Source organism: Nicotiana tabacum, chromosome 4 (genome assembly GCF_000715075.1).
Source record: "Nicotiana tabacum cultivar K326 chromosome 4, ASM71507v2, whole genome shotgun sequence".
NCBI classification, from domain to species: domain Eukaryota; kingdom Viridiplantae; phylum Streptophyta; class Magnoliopsida; order Solanales; family Solanaceae; genus Nicotiana; species Nicotiana tabacum.
This window is the reverse complement of record NC_134083.1, coordinates 63,484,703-63,505,653: the sequence shown is the minus strand read 5'-3', so window position 1 is coordinate 63,505,653 and position 20,951 is coordinate 63,484,703. Positions and strand designations below refer to the sequence as shown.

The 20,951-nt window shown below is 35.2% G+C and overlaps 1 protein-coding gene across 1 annotated transcript; it reads left to right on the top strand.

Annotated features, from left to right (window-relative positions):
* Positions 1-15,493: 15,493 nt before the first annotated feature.
* LOC107832579 (hydroxyproline O-galactosyltransferase HPGT1) lies at positions 15,494-20,589 on the top strand. Its single transcript, XM_016660438.2, has 12 exons — positions 15,494-15,801; positions 15,885-15,948; positions 16,900-16,949; positions 17,040-17,230; positions 17,808-17,871; positions 17,949-18,021; positions 18,396-18,519; positions 18,691-18,778; positions 18,896-18,946; positions 19,623-19,694; positions 19,778-19,890; positions 20,082-20,589. Exons 1-12 carry the CDS (start codon positions 15,689-15,691, stop codon positions 20,102-20,104), a joined length of 1,026 nt encoding a protein of 341 aa, XP_016515924.1. The 5' UTR covers positions 15,494-15,688; the 3' UTR covers positions 20,105-20,589.
* Positions 20,590-20,951: the final 362 nt, after the last annotated feature.

Here is a 20,951-nt window from a genome sequence, read left to right as displayed (position 1 = left end):
GGGAAGTTTTACCGGAGAGTTGACTTTTTGATATCGGAGTCGGAATTCAGTTCTAAAATTTTTTATAGATCCATTATGTCATTTATGACTTGTGTGCAAAATTTGAGGTCAACCGGAATTGATTTGATATGTTTCGGCGCAAAATATAAAAGTTGGAAGATTTGAAAACTCATAATTCGATTCAATGCGTGATTCGTAATTTCGGCGTTGTTTGGCATGGTTTGAAGCCTCAACTAAGTTCGTATTGTATTTTAGGACATGTTAATATAATTGGTTAAGGTCCCGAGGGCCTCGAGTGGATTTCGAAAGGTTAACGGAATGGATTTCGGACAAAAGGAGCTGCTGGAATTTTTCTGCTGCAGAAGCTGTTCTTGGACAGCAACTGGTGTAATCGTAGAGCTAATTTTGGAAGCTTATATCTAGAAATATATAAGGAATCAAAACATTATAAAAATAATAAAGTTGTAACCCTTTGATTCTAGTTTCCAGAAAGTTAAACCATTCATCATTTGGACATTTGTACAGAAAGTTATGGTCGACTGAATGAAGGCTAGTAAAGCAGTTTAGCTAGAAATTTCTGATGCGTAGAGCCGACTTTGAAAGCTTATATCTCAAAATATATAAAGAATCTAAAAATTATCAAAACATGAAAGTTGTAGCCCTTTGATTCTAGTTTCTAGAATGATAAACCATTAATCATTCGGACATTTTTAAAAAAGGTTATGATTGATTGACTGAAACTGGTACTGCAGATTTTGGCTACAGCAGTGTGAATTGCCAGAAATTTCTGCTGCACAGTGCTGACTTTGGGAGCTTATATCTCGCAATCTATAAGAATTTGGGCGATGTCCAAAACATGAAAATTGTAGCCCTTTATATCTAGTTTGCAGAACTTTAAATAGTTTGGCAGTTGGAGTTGAGTACAAGAAGTTATGGTTGATAAACTACAGGCTATCGAGGAAGAGTTTGATATTTTCAACATAAGCATGTAATGATCCAAAGGTCCATTTTTAGTTCTAGAGATTGAAATTCGATTTTAAGACTTTCAACATTTTGATAATGAATTATAGGAGTGATCTGGAAAGTTTAGTCTAATTTTATCAAGTCGCGATTGAGTTTTTAGCGCGATACATGAGTTAATTGTTTAACGAGCGAAATTGGTATCGCATTGAGCAAATGAGCTCCGAATTGAGTTTCAATTGAATGAGTAGGTTCGTATATTTTATTTGTGACTCATAGGGACAAGAATCGTCGAATTCCGAGTTCGTATGATGGAGTTAGAGCCTTTTAGTGAAATAAAACTGCTGGTGTAAACAGTCCTGGTGCTCATCTTTAGCGACCAGATTTGACACTTTTAGCGACGGGATTGGACTTTTAGCGACCAAAATAGTGTTTTTTGGGCAAAAACATAAGGACCAAAAATGGTCATTTTCTTCAATTCGTTTTGAATTTTTGGAGCACGGTTCTTGGGAGATTTTGAGGATTTCTTCAAGACTTCAACTTGGGTAAGTGTCATATATCCAAAAGTGATTATATTTCATAGATCCATGATCATATTCATCAGTTATTTCGGATTGAAATGGAAGAAATCAAGATTTTTGCAAAACTTTTCAAGAACAAAAATTTTAGATTTGGAGGTCGAGTTATTATCGGAATTTGATAAAATTGATATATGTGGACTCGTAATTGAATGGGTTGTCCAATTTTGTGAGTTTCGTCGGATTCCGAGATGTGGGCCCCACTGGCGATTTTTGAGTTAAATTTCGAATTTTGTTGGAAAATTAGTATTTTCATATGGAATTAATTCCTATAATTAGTATTCACTGAATTGAATTAATTTGGTTAGATTTGAGCTGTCCGGAGGTCAATTCAAGCAAGAAGGCGATTTTGGAATATCGCCCTAACTTCAAAAAGGTAAGTATCTTGCCTAACCTTGAGTGGGGGAATTACCCCTTAGGCATTGAGTCTTATGTGAAAATTGTGTAATTGAAACCATGTACGTGAGGTGACAAGTACGTACTTGGTTTATATGTGCATATTATATCGGTTGAAATTCGTAGACGCCCTTAAGTATTAAATTGGAAAATTATTGTAACTTATTAAATCCATTATTTGCCATGCCTCATTCCTTGTTTGCCGAGGTTGTTTTTATATGATAATTTGGTGTGATTGCCACTTGACTTTTATGTGAACTCTGTGTTTGTTTGAGTTGCCATTTTTATGGAAAACACTTTCATTATTGATTTTTACCTACAGATAATTTAAATAAAAAAATTTAGTTAATAAGATGAATAAATCTATTTATTTCTTGAAGTTGTGATTTAAAAGAGGTGTTGTTCCTTGATGAATTACTTTTCAGTTCACGTTGTTGAAAATTTAGAATTGAATTATAAAGGTCGTGAATCATATAGAGGAAAAGTGCCAAATTGTGAAATATTATTCGATTGCGTTGTTCACTCCCGAACATTTTGTTAAGATGTTGTATACATTATGATCGAGTCGTGGGCTCCTTATTGTGAAAAAATAATGTATTGTTGATTTCTATGGAAAGTTGTAATATTTGAGCACTTGATGTGCAATTTGTGATATGTTGTAATATTTGAGCACTTGATGTGCAATTTGTGATATGTTGTAATATTTGAGCACGTGATGTGTAATTTATGATATGTTGTAATATTTGAGCACTTGATGTGCAATTTGTGATATGTTGTGATATGTGAGCACTTGAGGTGCCAGTTGTATTATGCAGTGATATTTGGGCACTTGAGGTGCGATTTGTAAAATATTGTGATATTGATACGCATGCGGTGATATAAGTTCAGGGTGTTAAAACGCATGCGGTGAGATAAGGATGGCTTGAAATGCGTGGCTAGTAGGGGAACTACTAGAAGTCATGCGGTGTGATAAGGGTGGCTAAAACGCGGGATGTTGTTTCGGGAAAAATAATTTCTTTAAAAAATGAAATGTGAAGGCTCCCGTGGTGATATAAGGAAATGAGATATTATGAATTTATTTATGATTTGGGACTACGAGGCGGTACCTCGGGAGTGCCCTGTTGATATTTCTTTATTTATGTTCTTTTCTTGGGTGATTTTGTTTCATTTAATATGTAAATTCTTGTCTTCTTTCGTGATGTACTAGTTGACTTTATTACTATATGTTTTGTGCTCCTAGTTGTATTGTGTTGGCTTTTGCTTTTTAGCACGAGACTCTGAAGAAGTATATTTCTGGTTTTTTCTTACTAATTTTCCATGATTGAGTTGATTTAAATCAAAGAAATTATCATTATGTTTTAAATTAAATAGTTTTACAACCAAGTCAGTAGTTTATCTGATGCTTTAATTTAAGTGCAATGTTATTTTCTTCACCCAAATAATTTCTAAAATAAATTCATTTCTTTGTTGATTTCTTACTTGATTTAAAAATTATAAACTCACTTTAGTGGAAATAAATTGATCATGTGGATCTTATATACATTGATATTATTGGCACGTGTGTTGTCCGTATAGTTGTGATAGAAATATGGGCACGTGGTGCCGTGAAAATATGAAAGTGGGCTGAGACTCGTATGTTTATGATTTTGAAATGAGGTGTCACAAGGTGAATTTTATGTGAAAGAATTATATTCAAAATATTATTTCAAAGAATTATATTCGGAAGGTATTTATTCGAAAGAATTACATGTGAAAGATTTATATTTGAAGGACATGTTTAACTGGTTGTACTTGTGTTCCTTATTCGTCTGAGCAATAATTATGATGTTCTTGTGGCCTTGCTGTTATATCACTGGTTGATTTTGTTGTTATCATTGCTAGTTATTTTCCAGTACTATTGTATACAGCTATATTGCACAGGTTATTTGACTAGTAAGTGTATTGACTATACCTCGTCACTACTCCACCGAGATTAGTCTTGATACTTACTGGGTACCGATTGTGGTGTACTCATACTATACTTCTGTATATTTTTGTGCAGAGCCAGGTATTGGAGATATCGGACTCGGGCAGAGTTTATGTATTGATCGCAAGGATTCAAGGTAGAACTGCTTGGTCGTCGCACTCCCTTGGAGTCTTTCCATTTTATTATACGGTCAACTCTTATTCGAACAGTATTGTATATTCGATCTTTGAGATTCATTGCATGTATTCAGTTAGAGTTCGTGACTCAGTATTACCAGTCTTGGGAAGGTGTTATAATTATTTCCGTTGTTGGTTTCGACGCGTGTATTAAATTATATATTTTTTAAAAAATGGCTTGAACTGTAATTATAATTGGCTTACCTAGTCTTAGAGACTAAGTGCCATCACAATGCCTGTGGTAGGATTTTGGGTTGTGTCAAGTTGGTATGAGAGCTCTAGGTTCATAGGTTCTACGAGTCACAAACGAGTTTAGTAGAGTCTTGCGGATCGGTGCGGAGACGTCTGTACTTATCTTCAAGAGGCTACAGAGCTAGTAGGAAAATTTTCACTTGTTTCATTCCTTATCGTGCGACATTTATTGAGCTTGAAGCATATATCTTATGTTCTTTTGCATCCACTCGTGTATGAAATTACGCACTCGGTATCAACTATGCGCCAACGGTTCGTGATACTACAGAGGGGTTATAAGGGAGCCAGGGTTGCTCAACCATTGTTATAACGTGTCGTCCAGATCGAGGATGCGAAAGTATTGAGAGATCATTCAGTTGTGCATATGGGGTGCAACGGGTTCTGACATCTGGTTGATAAGTACGATCTTAAGAAGGTTTAATTAGTTGCCTAATCATCACAATCGTGGTAGGGTCACGAGGTGGATATAGTTCTGAACATAGTTGGTGGTATTAGAGACTATGTGGTTCGTATGGGATTTCCATTTAGTGAAGGGTACATACAAGCAGTCAAGGCACTGGAGAAATCGAGTTTAACTGTCACGAGGATGACATGCGCCAAATAAATGGCTTGGGGTGTCTTATGACTGGTGTCGTACGAGCGGTGAAGGTTAGTATTGTGGATCATCGGATTATGTCTTATGGCTTTGTGCCAAGTGAAGGGAGTACACTATCAACGATCAGATTGCGGGGTCATGTGTTATATCAGTTTTGGCCTGAGATGTATTTATGTGGTATTGAAAGGTTCTCCGAAACTTGTATATGATTAAGAGATGAGATTTGTATGGGATGATGCTGGGACTTGCGGTATTCCCGCGTCCTTAATAATTCTATATTTCAGTATCGGTGGGGTCATGGAAATAATTTCAGAATACTCGGAGTGCTCCAATATGTTCTTTTAATGCACCACCGACACAAGGTTCCTATAATGGTTATTCCAGTTATTTGGAACAGACCCAGTATGAGCAGCCGAACCTGTAGAAGGGTTGTTATCAGTGTGGTGATACTAGGCACATCATGAGAGATTGTCCAGGACTTGGGAGGGGTGAATTTTATCAGAACACTCAGGCTATGGGCCCCAAAGCAGTTACTACCCCACGTGCACAACCAGTTAGAGCTGAAGGACAGGCGGGTAAAGGGCGCCCTAGAGGGGGAGTCCCATCCCGTTGATATATTTGCTATGGTTTGGCTAAAGCCACTACACCAGATGGTGTCGTAACAGGTATGATCCTGATCTGTTATAAAAGAATATTTTTTCTTAATTTGATTCAGTTCTGAATATTGAGGCGAGTCCTCCTATTATGCTCCGCTTATAGGTTAGCTTCGTAATTTTGTGAATCACTTATATATTATCCCTGTTGGGAGATTCGATGAGGTTAGCCTGTGTCTATCATTTTTATTTTGTACACCATTGAGGAATATAAGTCCAAAATTGACTTTCTATTACTCTCTACAGTGGGTTTTGATGTGATTTCGGAATAATTGAGTTCAATTTTATGAATTATATGCCCTACCGGTATGGGGGTTCATTATGTGTTGTTAAAAATAATTTACGGAATTTATTGAAAAAAAAGAAATAAAGGAAATTGAAAAATTCAGTTGGCACGATGTGTAAAATACTTGTGATTCAGAACTGAGGACGAGATCCTCGCATTTTAATATAAATTGATATGTTTAAATCGGGCTACGAGCTGCGGTGGAAGTTATATAAGGACGAGATCCTTGTGAGGAAAATTCTTAAGTTTAAGTTCTCCCTTGTGAAATTAAATTTGTACTATAGTACTAATAGGGAGTCATGCATGTTAGGCTTATTTAAAAATTATTATATGAAATTATCTGTGCATACTTGCCAAATTCGTGTTGTAATTATTGAGTTTTAACCTACGAGGTAGGTCCCCTCCCAGGTGCATTAAATGTGACTTGTTAACCCGAGTAAATAATTATGAGGTCTTCATGCCTCGCGTGTTGCCGTTAGTATTGTGAAAATTAGATATGAGATTTTGGTTAAGATAAGATTAATTGAGGATGCTGAAGTTAATTATAAACATCTATTATGACCAGAGATATGGTTATGGACATACGTATGATGTGTGCGTAATCATGAGTTGCTACAGCCAGTTGAAACTAATACCGTGTGTTGATGTAAGGAATTTGAAATTGATTGGAGTGGAAGGAATTGGCTTTAAAGCTTATAAGTATGAATAAAAGAAATAATCTCCACACAAATGATAATGTCCGACCCCTGTTAAATTTACGGTGGCGTAGAATCACCCATGAGTATGTGTGAATTAATGCACTCACTAATTTAATGTCATCAGAATAATTCTTGGCATGTTCGAGGACGAACGTATGTTTAAGAGGGGGAGAATGTAACGACCCGACTTGTCATTTTAAGAATCTATGCCCCATTCATCTACATAAGGTCTCGAGTAGTTTCGTAATTTGTATTATGACCCGTCGAGTTTGGTTTTCAAAAGATTCAGAATTTAATTTAAAGAACAATTCTCATTTTTGAAGCTTAAATGGAAAGAGTTGACCGGAGAGTTGACTTTTGAGCAAACGACCCCGGAATGGAATTTTAATGATTCAAATAGCTCCGTATGGTGATTTTGAACTTGGGAGCATGTCCGAATTTTTTTTTTTGGAAGTCCGTAGTGAAATTTTACTTGAAATGGAGAAAGTTGAATTTTGGGAAAGTTTGATGAGAGAGTTGACTTCTTGATATCGGAGTCGAATTCAGTTCCGAAATTTTTTATAGATCTGTTATGTCATTTATGACTTTTGTTCAAAATTTGAGGTCAATCGGAATTGATTTGATGCATTTCGGCGCAAAATATAGAAGTTGGAAGATTTGAAAACTCATAATTCGATTCGATGCGCGATTCGTAATTTCGGCGTTGTTTGGCATGGTTTGAAGCCTCAACTAAGTTCGTATTATATTTTAGAACATGTTGGTATAATTGGTTAAGGTCCCGAGGGCCTCTGGTGGATTTCGGAAGGTTAACGGAATGGATTTCGGACAGAAGGAGGTGCTTGAATTGTTCTGCTACAGAAGCTGTTTTTGGACATCAACTGGTGCAATCGTAGAGCTGATTTTGGAAGCTTATATCTTGAAATCTATAAGGAATCTAAAAATTATCAAAACACTAAAGTTGTAGCCCTTTAATTTTAGTTTCTATAAAGTTAAGCCATACATCATTTGGACATTTGTATAGAAAGTTATGGTCGACTGAATGAAGGCCGTAAAGCAATTTTGCCAGAAATTTCTGATGCGTGGAGCCGATTTTGGAAGCTTATATCACGAAATATATAATAAATCTGAAAATTATCAATACATGAAAGTGTAGCCCTTTGATTCTAGTTTCCAGAATGATAAACCATTAATCATTCGGACATTTGTACAAAACGTTATGATCGATTGACTGAAGCTGGTACTGCAGATTTTTGCTACAGCAGTGTGCATCGCCAGAAATGTCTGCTGCACATGGCTGAATTTGGGAGCTTATATCTCGCAATCTATAAGGAGTTGGGCAATGAGCAAAACAGAAAAGTTGTAGCCCTTTGTATCTAGTTTGCATAACTTTAAACCGTTTGGCAATTGGAGTTGAGTACAAGAAGTTATGGTTTATACACTGCAGGCTATCGAGGAAGAGTTTGATGTTTTCAACATAAGCATGTAATGATCCAAAGGTCCATTTTTAGTTCTAGAAATCAAAATTCGATTTCGAGACTTTCGAGATTTTGATAATGAATTATATGAGTGATCTAGAAAGTTTGGTCTAATTTCATCAAGTCGCGATTGAGTTTTTAGCGCGAAACATGAGTTAATTATTTAACGAGCGAAATTGGTATCGCATTGAGCAAATGAGCTCCGAATTGAGTTTCGATTGAACGAGTAGGTTCGTATTTTTTATTTGTGGCTCATAGGGACAAGAATCGTCGAATTCCTAGTTCGTATGATGGAGTTAGAGCCTTTTTAGTGAAACAAAATTGCTGGTGTAAACAGTCCTGGTGCGCACCTTTAGCGACCAGATTTGACACTTTTAGCGACGGGATTGGACTTGTAGCGACCAAAATAGTGTTTTTTGGGCAGAAACTTAAGGACCAAAAATGGTCATTTCCTTCATTTCATTTTGGATTTTTAGAGCACGGTTCTTGGGCGATTTTGAGGATTTCTTCAAGACTTCAACTTGGGTAAGTGTCTTATATCCAAAAGTGATTATATTTCATAAATCCATGGTCATATTCATCATTTATTTTGGATTTAAATGGAAGAAAACAAGATTTTTGCAAAACTTTTCAAGAACAAAAATTTTAGATTTGGAGGTCGAGTTGTTATCGAAATTTGATAAAATTGGTATGGGTGGACTCATAATTAAATGGGTTATCGGATTTTGTGAGTTTCGTTAGATTCCGATATTTTGTGAGTTTCGTTAAATTTTAGATTTTGTTGGAAAATTAGTATTTTCATATGGAATTAATTCTTATAATTAGTATTCACTAAATTAAATTAATTTGGTTAGATTTGAGCTTTCCGGAGGTCAATTCAAACAAGAAGGTGGTTTTGGAATATCGGCCTGACTTCAAAAAGGTAAGTATCTTATCTAACCTTGAGTGGGGGAATTACCCCTTAGGCATTGAGTCTTATGTGGAAATTATGTAATTGAAACCATGTACGCGAGGTGACGAGTGCGTACTTGGTTTATATGTACATATTATATCGGTTGAAATTCGTAGACGCCCTTAAGTATTAAATTGGAAAATTATTGTAACTTATTAAATCTCGTATTTTTCATGCCTCATTCCTTGTTTGTCGAGGTTGTTTTTATATGATAATTTGGTGTGATTGCCACTTGACTTTTATGTGAACTCTGTGTTTGTTTGAGTTGTCATTTTTATGGAAAACACTTTCATTATTGATTTTTACCTATAGATAATTCAAATGAAATTTTTTAGTTAATAAGATAAATAAATCTATTTATTTCTTGAAGTTGTGATTTAAAAGAGGTGTTGTTCCTTGATGAATTACTTTTTAGTTCACGTTGTTGAAAATTTGGAATTGAATTATAAAGGCCGTGAATCATATTGAGGCAAAGTGCCAAATTGTGAAATATTAATTCGGTTGAGTTGTTCACTCCCGAACATTTTATTAAGATGTTGTATACATTGTGATCGAGTCGTGGGCTCCTTATTGTGGAAAAATAATATATTGTTAATTTCTGTGGAAAGTTATAATATTTGAGCACTTGATGTGCAATTTGTGATATATTGTAATATTTGAGCACTTGATGTGCAATTGTTGATATGTTATAATATTTGAGCACTTGATGTGCAATTTGTGATATGTTGTAATATTTGAGCACTTGATGTGCAATTTGTGATATGTTATATATTTGAGCACTTGATGTACAATTTGTGATATGTTGTGATATGTGAGCATTTGAGGTGCTAGTTGTATTATGGTGTGATATTTGGACACTTGAGGTGCGATTTGTGAAATATTGTGATATTGATATGCATACGGTGATATAAGGCCAGGGTGTTGAAACGCATGCGGTGAGATAAGGGTGGCTTGAAATGCGTGCCTAGTAGAGGAACTACTAGAAGTCATGCGGTGTGATAAGGGTGGCTAAAACGCGGGATGTTGTTTCGGAAAAAATGATTTCTTTAAAAACTAAAATGTGAAGGCTCCCACGGTGATATTAGGAAATGAGATATTGTGAATTTATTTATGATTTGGGACTACGAGACGGTACCTCGGGAGTGCCCTGTTGATATTTCTTTATTTATGTTCTTGTCTTGGGTGATTTTGTTTCATTTAATATGTAAATTCTTGTCTTCTTCCGTGATGTAATAGTTGACTTTATTATTATGTATTTTGTGCTCCTAGTTATATTGTGTTGGCTTTGGCTTTTTAGCACGAGACTCTGAAGAAGTATATTTGTGTTTTTTTCTTACTGATTTTTGATGATTGGGTTGATTTAAATAAAAAAAATTATTATTATATTTTAAATTAAATAGTTTTACATCCAAGTCAGTAGTTTATCTGATGCTTTAATTTAAGTGAAATATTATTTTCTTCACCCAAATAATTTCTAAAATAAATTTATTTCTTTGTTGATTTCTTACTTGATTTAAAAATTGTAAACTCACTTTAGTGGAAATAAATTGATCATGTGGATCTTATATACATTGATATTATTGGCACGTGAATTATCCGTGCAGTTGTGATAGAAATATGGACACGAGATGCCGTGAAAATATAGAAGTGGGCTGAGACCCGTATGTTTATAATTTTGAAATGAGGTATCACAAGGTGACTTTTATTTGAAAGAATTATATTCAAAATATTATTTCAAAGAATTATATTCGGAAGGTATTTATTCGAAAGAATTATATGTGAAAGATTTATATTTGAAGGACATGTTTAATTAGTTGTACTTGTGTTCCTTATTCGTCTGAGCAATAATTATGATGTTCTTGTTGCCTTGCTGTTATATCACTGGTTGATTTTGTTGTTATCATTGCTAGTTATTTTCTATTATTTTTGTATACTATATTGCACAAGTTATTTGACTAGTGAGTGTCTTCACTGTACCTCGTCACTACTCCACCGAGGTTAGTCTTGATACTTACTGGGTACCGACTGTGGTGTACTCATACTATACTTCTGTACATTTTTATGCAGATCCAGGTATTGGAGATATCGGACTCGGGCAGAGTTAGTGTGTTAATCGCAAGGATTCAAGATAGAGTTGTTTGGTTGTTGCAGTCCCTTGGAGTCTTTCTATTTTATTGTACTATCAACTCTTATTCGAACAGTATTGTATATTCGATCTTTGAGATTCATTGCATGTATTCAGTTAGAGTTCGTGACTCAGTATTACGAGTCTTGGGAAGGTGTTATAATTATTTTCGATATTGGTTTCGACACGTGTATTAAATTATATATTTTAAAAAAATAGCTTGAATTGTAATTGTAATTGGTTACCTAGTCTTAGAGACTAAGTGTTATCACGACGCCTGTGGTGGGATTTTGGGTCGTGACAGACAATCAGGGGCTTTGTGACCAGCTTTTTCACAATTGTTGCAGTTGCCCTTGAATTTCTTTTTGTTCTGCTCCTTAGTCTATCGAGAAGACCTCTTCCTCTTCTTACTTTTTGGAGCAGTCTCTTAAACGATATTAGCTCCCATAATCTTTGAATTTCCACGAGACTTCTTCTCGGCTGTTTTGTTGTCTTCCTCAATCTTGAGACGAATCACAAGATCTTCCAACTTCATTTCTTTGCGTTTGTGCTTAAGATAATTTTTGAAATCTCTCCACGAAGGAGGCATTTTTCAATCATTGCAGCCACTTGAAATGCTTCATTCATGACTATACCTTCAGCAATAAGGTCGCGAAAAATAAGTTGAAGTTCTTGAACTTGGGTTCCAACGTTTTTGCTGTCTATCATTTTATAGTCTAGAAACTTGGCAACCACAAACTTCTTCAACCATGCATCTACAGTCTTGTACTTCTTCTCAAGTGCGTCCCATAATTCTTTCGAAGTATTCATAGCACTGTAGACATTGTACAAGTCATCCTCCAAAGCACTTACGATATAGCCTTTGCAAAGAAAATCTGCATGCTTCCACGCCTCAACGATCATAAATTTCTCGTTGTCCGGCATGTCCGCCGTAGGAACTGGAGGTTCTTCACTAGTGAATTTCTGTATACCAAGTGTGGTAAGCCAGAAGAACATCCTTTGATGTCATCCTTTGAAGTTGGCTCCAGAAAATTTTCCCGGTTTCTCGGCCGGTGGAACAACAGTTCGGCTTGACGAGGCTATCGTCGTTGCCGCAACAGTCGCAGAAGGATTATCAATTGTCATTTGTCACTGTCAACAACAGAAAAGTTCAATTAATGGCAAAAAATAAAACAATAAACAGTATTGTAATTAACGATAAACAGTACGTTTTAATAAATAAAAACCAAAGTTTTTACATATTGTTTCACAGAAAACGATGAAGTTTTTATGTTCTTCAAATCGTTTCTGAATTTTAATACTCCGATGAAATTTTTATATCTTCAAATCAGAATAGAAAAATTCAGAAGGAGTAGAAAATCGCACAGGTTTTAATCTCCAAAAAAAAAAGAGAATACAGATAACAAATAAAAAATAATTTCCTTAAGATTGTTAGGTATCTGTATTACTATAATAAATAACGAAACGGTAATCTTTTTGAAACAGTAAACAGAAACAGAAAGTTAGCAGCAACTGGAAGTCGAAATAATATCTGGAAAAATTAATTTCGGAATAAATCGAGCCCACTGAATATACAGTGTGTCCTTAAGAAAATTATTTCCCTCAAGTACCCGAGCTGCTGGAATATTATCCTCCCAGGATAGACCGATTTAACTCACCGGTGTATTGGTACCAAAAACTACGGTGTCAGCGAACCACTCAACGATGGTAAATCACACTGAAATAGATTTGTGCAGAAGAAGAAGAAGTCTTGAAGTTCAGAAAATTCGTAAGGAAAAATCTGAGGAATCAAACGAATTTATAGCCAATGGAAGTATTGTTTCTGAAAGTCTACAACTTTTCAGAACAATCACTTAAAAGCGGGAGGAAAATTTAAATAAAAATTCGGGAAGAAAGTGAATCGGGTCGCGCACGGATCCGGTTCAGATTGGATATTCAGCTAATTTAATTAATATTTTTTATTAAATAATTAAAGAAATTTTGTCCAAAAAGATTAATCAATCAATCTTTGACCATAGCCGAAGCCGAAGCCGAGCCAAGCCGAGCGAGCAACGACGACGATGACGCTAGGCTTGCCTTCTTCTTAACTCTTTAAGAGCTAGAAGAAAAGCAATTGCATATATACCCATCAAAAGTCTTTTCTTTCTCCAATATGGGACAATATCCCTTTGACAAGGAGGAAAATTCAAATATTTTATTTTTCCTCCATTTCCCATTCACTCTTTATTTTAAGCTAACCAAGCTTAAACCCAACAGTATCAACATATAAAAAAGTAAACAAATGAATAAATTATTATAATATATATCGAATTATAAAAAGACAACTCAAATCATATTAACAAAACACAATTCAAATATATTATTACAATTCAAGGTTTTAAATTATTAGCGGCCCGTAAGGTTTTAAATTATGTGAAAGAGTCAAAACTTATGGGCGGAGGCAGAGTACGGGATGCGGGTTCGGCCGAACCCAATAGCTTTTGTTCAAATCATGTATTTGTCTTAAAAAATTTATTGGATATGTAAAACTTATTAATTTAGAACCCAGTAACTTGAACGAATTACAATCCCGAACCCATAAGGTTCAAATCTTGGCTTCGCCTCTGCTAATACAACCTGAAGTTAATAACTGTCGGACTAGTGAGCCCCTTTGTTTCAAATGGTGTCACTTTTGTGAATTTGGGTTGTATTTTTGTGTTATATATATATATATTAAAAAAATTCGATGAAGCGGTGTGTCGTGACACCGCTTAGGTCCATGTAAACCCGCCCCTGATTGGAGAAGAAAGAAGAAGAAAAAAGTAAATTAGGTAATATTAATTGAGGGTAATGTTGAAATTACGAACAAACTATAAGGAATACAAAAAATAGCAGAAAAAAGCTAAAAAGTCATAAGTTGAATTGTTTAGCTTATGACTTTAACTTATTTTAAGTATTTTTTTAATTCGTTTCAAGCATTTTTTTGATATTGTCAAGCACTAAAAAAAAGTTATAAAGAGCTTAAAAGCTAGTTTGACTAGTTTAAAACCAATCCAAACACCCTCTTGTTTAGTCTTTCTTAATATTATTATTCCAAAGGCTTGAATTTTTGAAGTAGTTCATCTTTAATTTCCATATAATTTTAGGTAGAATATGATATAAGTTAACTCAAATTAAGCTTTACATAACAGAATAAAGCATATATATGAGCAGCTCATTTTCACTTACTCGAGTCTCGAGCTATAAAAAGTTGAAAGCGGTTTAAATAATAAATTATAACATGTAATGTCTCAATTTATCCGATGTGACAAAAGTGACGACTTCACAATTTCATTGCATATCAGCCACGATTTTGTGTAATGTCGAAGATTGACAAGAATTCTTGCCAGTGGCTTCAAGTATCGAAGCTTAATTGGGGGGCCTTGATATTTAAGAGAATTATGACCTGTTTGGACATAGATTACCAAATATTTTTTGAGAAATTTGATTTGAGTGAAGTTTGATTTGAAATTAAAAATATGTTATATGAATTTTGGGACAAGTTTTGACATGTTTAATTTTCTTTTTGTTTTTTAACCAAAAAATCTTAAATGCTCATGATTTGGCCCAAAAAGAGGCCTTACGCTATATTTGGGATTTGAAGTTTTGGTTTTCAAAAACTTCCAAAAACTAAAGTAATTCTATAAGCAAATACATATTTGAATTTTTTTTGAAAAAAAAAAACTTCCAAAACTTATGGTCAAACGCCTACTTAATTTTATAGTTAGCTTAAATAATAAGTACACCTTGATTTTATAGCACGATTTTGTGTACATGTCAAAGATTGAGAAGAATTGAGGTTCTTGATTTACACATTCAAGTAATTACTTTTCTCATTTTTTGTTTTTTCAAAAAGAAATAGTATGAGTACTTTTTTTTGCTCAATGCAACATTTTCCCAATATTAGGAAAAAATTTACTTAATTTACTTGGAACTGAGACTTATATTATATTTGTTGTTTAAAAAAAGCTCCTTTTTCTTTTGTCTAAACGAGTGAAATGAGGCAATATTTTCAAAATACTTCAGTGAAATTTCTTTCAATTCTAGTGATCTTGAGAAAATTCAAGAAAGCAGGTAGTATAATGGAGCTTTCCACCCAGAAAAACTATTTTAAAAAAAGTACTCCCTCCCGTTCTAATTCATTTATGTGAATTTGTTTGATTAGGCACAAAGTTTAAGAAAAAATAAAAAAAATTAAAATTTGTGGTCTTAAACAATTTAAAAAGGGGCCCAATTTGTATGGTTATAAAAGTTTCTTAGATCATTTTTTTTTTGAACGAACCAAAAAGAAAATAGATTCATATAAATTAAAACGGAATTAATATGAGATAAATGTAGTCCTAATGTGACCCGCCTACCAAACGGAACATAACCGCCCCCTTGGCTCTGAAATGAACATAGACCCGAACTGAAAACTTTCCTTAGACGCCACGTGAAACCTCAGCTACAACATGACTCACTGAGTCAATGTAAATGAACCAGTTGGACTCCATTACTGTTCGGTTGGATTGTCCAGATTTGTAAACTCTTTTGCCGGGTTTGAGATTTGAGAAGGAAAATGCAGAGCCGGGGATCCAATGCCCGGTTCTCAGGAATGGGGGCGCGATCCCCAATTTCATCCCTCATGCTTGCCATGTTCGCTACCATGGCTTCCTTCTATGTCGCCGGCCGGTGAGTTTCCTGACTTCACCGGCAATTTTCTCGCTATAATGTTTTTTGAGTGCACTGATTTAACATTGTTGTTAATGCTACAGGTTATGGCAAGACGCACAAAACAGGGTTTACTTAACAAAAGAGCTCGATAGAATAACCGGTCAGGTATGTTTAATCTTTACTTCATTTTTTAATAATTTCTTAGTATTTTTTTATTGGACATGGAGTGATTTTAATTTTTTGGATTTAGTGTTATGTTGGACTGATGTGAGTTATGTCGATTGTCGATTGTACTTTGTCAATGTAATGGCTCTTTAATTAGGATCCACTTGGCGGATCCAGGATCTTAATTACTAAACACACGCTATTACTTTGTAGCATTGAGTGCATACTTAGTATGGATATCTATTTCTGAAGAAAAAAATAATTCATATGGTTCAAATTGATTATAGTAGTTGTGATTGCACCAACTGCCCTATTGTCTCATCCAGCCTCGAGTTTGTAACATAAGAAGAACCTGTCTGGAATAAGTGTCATTTGGTAGATCACTTGGAAGCTTGTAGTGAAAAATCATTATTGTCCAATGTGATGGTGTTCAACATGTAAAGTTCAAAGAAAACACCTCCTTGCTTTCATTAGGTTTGGAATTTTAGGCAGTAATATATATAGCAACTGATGTGCAGACTTCCACTCTGGACGATGAATACAGTAAATGTCTTACTAGTAACAGTTTACATCCATTCTTGAGCAGATCCTCGATTGTGATGTAAACTTTGAGCTGTAATCTCAATTTGGTTGCATAAGAATAGTTTGTCTGGCACGTGTTAGTTAGCAGATCACTGGGAGGCTTGTGAAGAAAAGATCATTACTGTCCAACTGCCTATGTGATTAGTGTTCAACTTATGTAAAATTCAAAGAAAGAGCTTTTCTGGTGTGATTTGGTTTGGCATTTTAGGCAGTAATATCTAGCGATAGATATGCAGTCGTATTCTCTGGGTTGCAATGAATTCAGTAAATGCTCTTCTACTAGCATCAGTTGACGTCCATTCTTGAGCAAATGCTCAATTTTGATTTTTGCGCTTTATGTGAAAATTAATATTTCTGCTTAATTTCCAGGGACACTCTGCAATATCTGTGGATGACACATTAAAGATCATAGAATGCAGGTTCCAAAGTCTTCTCCTCTCTGTTGGTGTTAATAGATGTAGCATTTGACAAATTGTGTACTAGTTTAATTAAGAATGTTTGGTTATTAGGGAGCAAAGGAAGAAACTATCTGCCCTAGAGATGGAACTGGCAGCTGCTAGACAGGAAGGATTTGTCTCCAAACAATCATCAGATATGAAGAGAACTAATGAAAAGGGTCCAGTAATAGTAATAGGAATTTTCACAAGATTTGGGCGCAAGAACGAGAGAGACGCTATAAGGAAGGCATGGATGTCAACTGGTAGAGTATCAGTTTTTATTACGTATCTTGCTAATTTCTTGCTCAATCTTCACATAGATCATGATGTTCTGAATTCTCATACTGTGTTTTTTTCTACCCCTCCACCAGAAATGAAATGCCACAATTTGTCTTGGCATGATTAGTAAGAGGATACATGAAAATGGGCATTTGTTTAATCCTTCCAAAGGAGAGAAGTGGGTGGAGAGAGCTTGTTGTAGTCCCTAGTAGCTTTCCAAAATTTCAAGAATATAGTTGAAGAACATTGTATTGAGAAGTGGATAACTACGCCCCTGTCAATATAATTTTTTGGTTTAATCATATAACAAGGTAGAACTTCTCTTTTAGTAACATGGAAACTATATTTGGACGACTTAGAAAGAAAAGGTGGGATACTGAATTCATGACGGAGAAACAATTTTTTCCAGAGTAGGGAACTTATAATTCCAACACTTCCAGTTTGACTTGAAAGTTATTTATTGGAAATTCCATGTGAGATTCTTGATGTCATGGTCCTATAGGTTTAGAATCTGCATATCTGCTCGAAGTATTTCTTATCACAATAATGTTATACATTCAGGTGCAGCTCTGAAAAAAATGGAGGAAGAGAAGGGCATTGTTGCACGTTTTGTCATTGGCAGAAGGTATTTCCTTTATGGTTATTACCTCTTTTGTTGTGAGTATGCACAAATTTGTTCATTCGTTTGCACTCAATTTGCAGTGCTAATCGTGGAGACAGCTTGGACAGGAGCATTGACAGTGAAAACAGTCAAACTAATGATTTTTTTATTCTTGTGAGTTGTTAAACCAGTACATTCTGTTTTTAATCAGTAAGTTCATTTTCCTCGTGCTTGGTAATGGGGGCAGTTATTGGTTCCCAGCCAATGAGTGAAATATGTGTTTTCTTATTGTATACTTGGCAGTATCAAAGATGTTTTCTCGAGATGCGTTCATCTTCCCTTGATTTAATTGTTCGTTTCAATTACGAATAGTTCAATGACCAGCACGGATAACGTGAGCAGCAACTTTATTTCCTATAAAACCCAAATACTTTTTTGACAAGTCTGAAACGCAAAATTTTGTGGTTAAGCTCCAAATAGTCTTCCCAGCTTGAGAAATGCAGTCAGGCATAGTGGTGTTTAGCTGACAATAGCATTTTTCTGGACAGGAAAATCATGTCGAGGCTCCCGAGGAACTCCCAATGAAAACAAAGCTATTTTTTGCACATGCAGCAGACAGTTGGACTGCTGACTTCTATGCCAAAGTCAATGACAATGTCTTTGTAAACCTTGGTATGAACAATGATCAGCAAGCACTATAAGCTAACTACTAAGACCACCTAAAGAACTTGCTAGAATTTCTTTTTCATCAAAAAAAAAAAATATAATTCTTATGCAAATACTTGTTCTTAACGTCTGTCAACAAGTTAATATAAGCTTCAATAAAGTGCGAATATGGTGCAGATTCCTTGGGAAATACACTTGCGTCATATTTGAGTGCCCCTCGTGTATATATTGGGTGCATGAAATCAGGCGAAGTTTTCTCTGAGAAGTAAGTGTCATTGAACAACTCAGCCTATTGGTAATATTCTTCTGAACTGAAACAGTTGCATAAAGGTGCTTGAGATCATCTTTTATGAATACGATCAATCTTACTTGATTTTGACAGGGGCCAGAAATGGTATGAACCAGATTGGTGGAAATTTGGAGATGGGAAAACGTAAGTTTCTGCTGCCCTTAAGGAAGTGCATTCACTCGTCTCTGTGTTACACTAGTTCTAATTTATTTGCTGTACTCCTCATATGAGAGGACTATCAGTATAACTGGAAAAGGGTTGATATCCTTTTTGTTTATTATTAGAACTGCTCCTGCTCTGCTGTATGTTTCCCTTGAAGCTAGACTGCAGAAATTGACTTTCCAGTTACTTGATTTGCTTACAACAACAACAATATACCCAGTAATATCCCACACCGTGGGGTCTGGGGAAGTTACTTGATTTGCTTGCGAGGCCAAAATTTTCAAATCAACATAATTCAGTGGTTGTGCATTTTCTCAGGACATCTGAAGCCTCCATGCATACTTCCCTCCCAAACCCCAAAAGAAAGTGTGTGTGTCACACACACACACACACACACTCTTTTTCTTTTGGGGTTTGGGAGGGAACACATGCATAAAACCTAGCTTCAGGACCTTAATCATGGTATTTCCTGGAGCTGAAGCCAACTTTCAAGTACCATAATTGTTTTTGCGCAAATCTGAAGTTCTTTTTTCCCCCTCTTTACCAGTGTACTTTTATCTGTTTCAAACTTTCCTAGTATTTGTAAGTTGGGAAATTATTTATCTATTATGAGAAGATTACTGAAATGGCAAATTTCTTTTCTGCTTCTTTCTTGTAGGTACTTCCGTCATGCTTCCACAGAGCTGTTTGTAATATCCCAAGCGTTGGCTAGATACATTTCAATAAATAGGTGAGTTCTCATACCATTGCATTCGGCACTATGGAGCGTGGATGACCCGTTCATCGAATTGTAAGGCCTGGTTTTAATTGCAGATCCCTACTCCGTACTTATGCACATGATGATGTCAGTGTTGGGTCCTGGTTTATCGGTGCCGATGTCAAACATGTAGATGACAGGAAGTTCTGCTGCTCGTCTTGGTCATCAGGTTTCTCTATATCTCTCTGTTTATACCAGTATATTCTTGGACAGATTACACCATGATCTCCTATGAAATATACTGTTTAGCTAGCTGAAAGTTGATGTTTGAGTTCGTTGGAGCAGGGGAAGTGGAATGAAGTTTCTTTTCATGGACCAATTTGTTGGACTCCTTGATGTAACCTGTGATGTGTTTTGCAGGAGCCATTTGTTCAGGAGTGTGATTTAACGTGACTGAGAAGTGCAGAAGACGTTTATAGTGGCATACTTGTTGAATCCCTTGCTTCCTGATTGAAGCCATTGCTTCATGACAGTTGGGTTTTGTCAATTCATCTGTCTGGGGTTCTTCGGGTTTTCATTCCTTAATCAGAAAGTATATGTAGACTGCGGAGCTGCTGAAATTGTGAGGATTCTTTTCTGACATAAGTAAACCCAAAGTACATCTGATATATAGGCTTCTATCCTTTAGGAAGTCTAGTATATTGTTTTACCCAACCCCCGGTTTGTGAGGGACAGACACTAATCTTACCATATTAAGATATTGTTTATTGCTTATTCTTTGAGAAGCGAAGGGGATATGTATTCTTGCTTTGAGAAGCGAAGGGGATATGTATACTTGAATTTATCTGTGAATTTTGGGATAATATACTTTCTTGTCATGAGGAGTTCATGTAGAGAGAATTGCGGAAAAGAAAATGACCATTTATTATTTTTTTCACTCTCATAGTTGCTTGTTTTTGAATCATTAGCCAGTCTACAATTATCAAGTTGTCTACAGCTTATATTGAGTTTGGAGAATCGATAACTTGTCCATGCTAGGCGAGCTAGCACTATTTGTTGTAGCTTTATGGAATTAGAGCCGCTTTGGATTAGCTAATTGTAAATAGTTGATAAGTTTGTAGTGCTGAAATTGATTTTTAAAATAAGCATTTACGCGTTTGGATAGAAATGTTGAAACTGATAATAAGCAGTTGATGTGTTTGATTAAAAAGTGATTATAAGTTATTCTTTTGTTAAAATGACTAAAATACCCTTGAATTTTTTTTTAAAAGATTATAAATTAAAATTTTC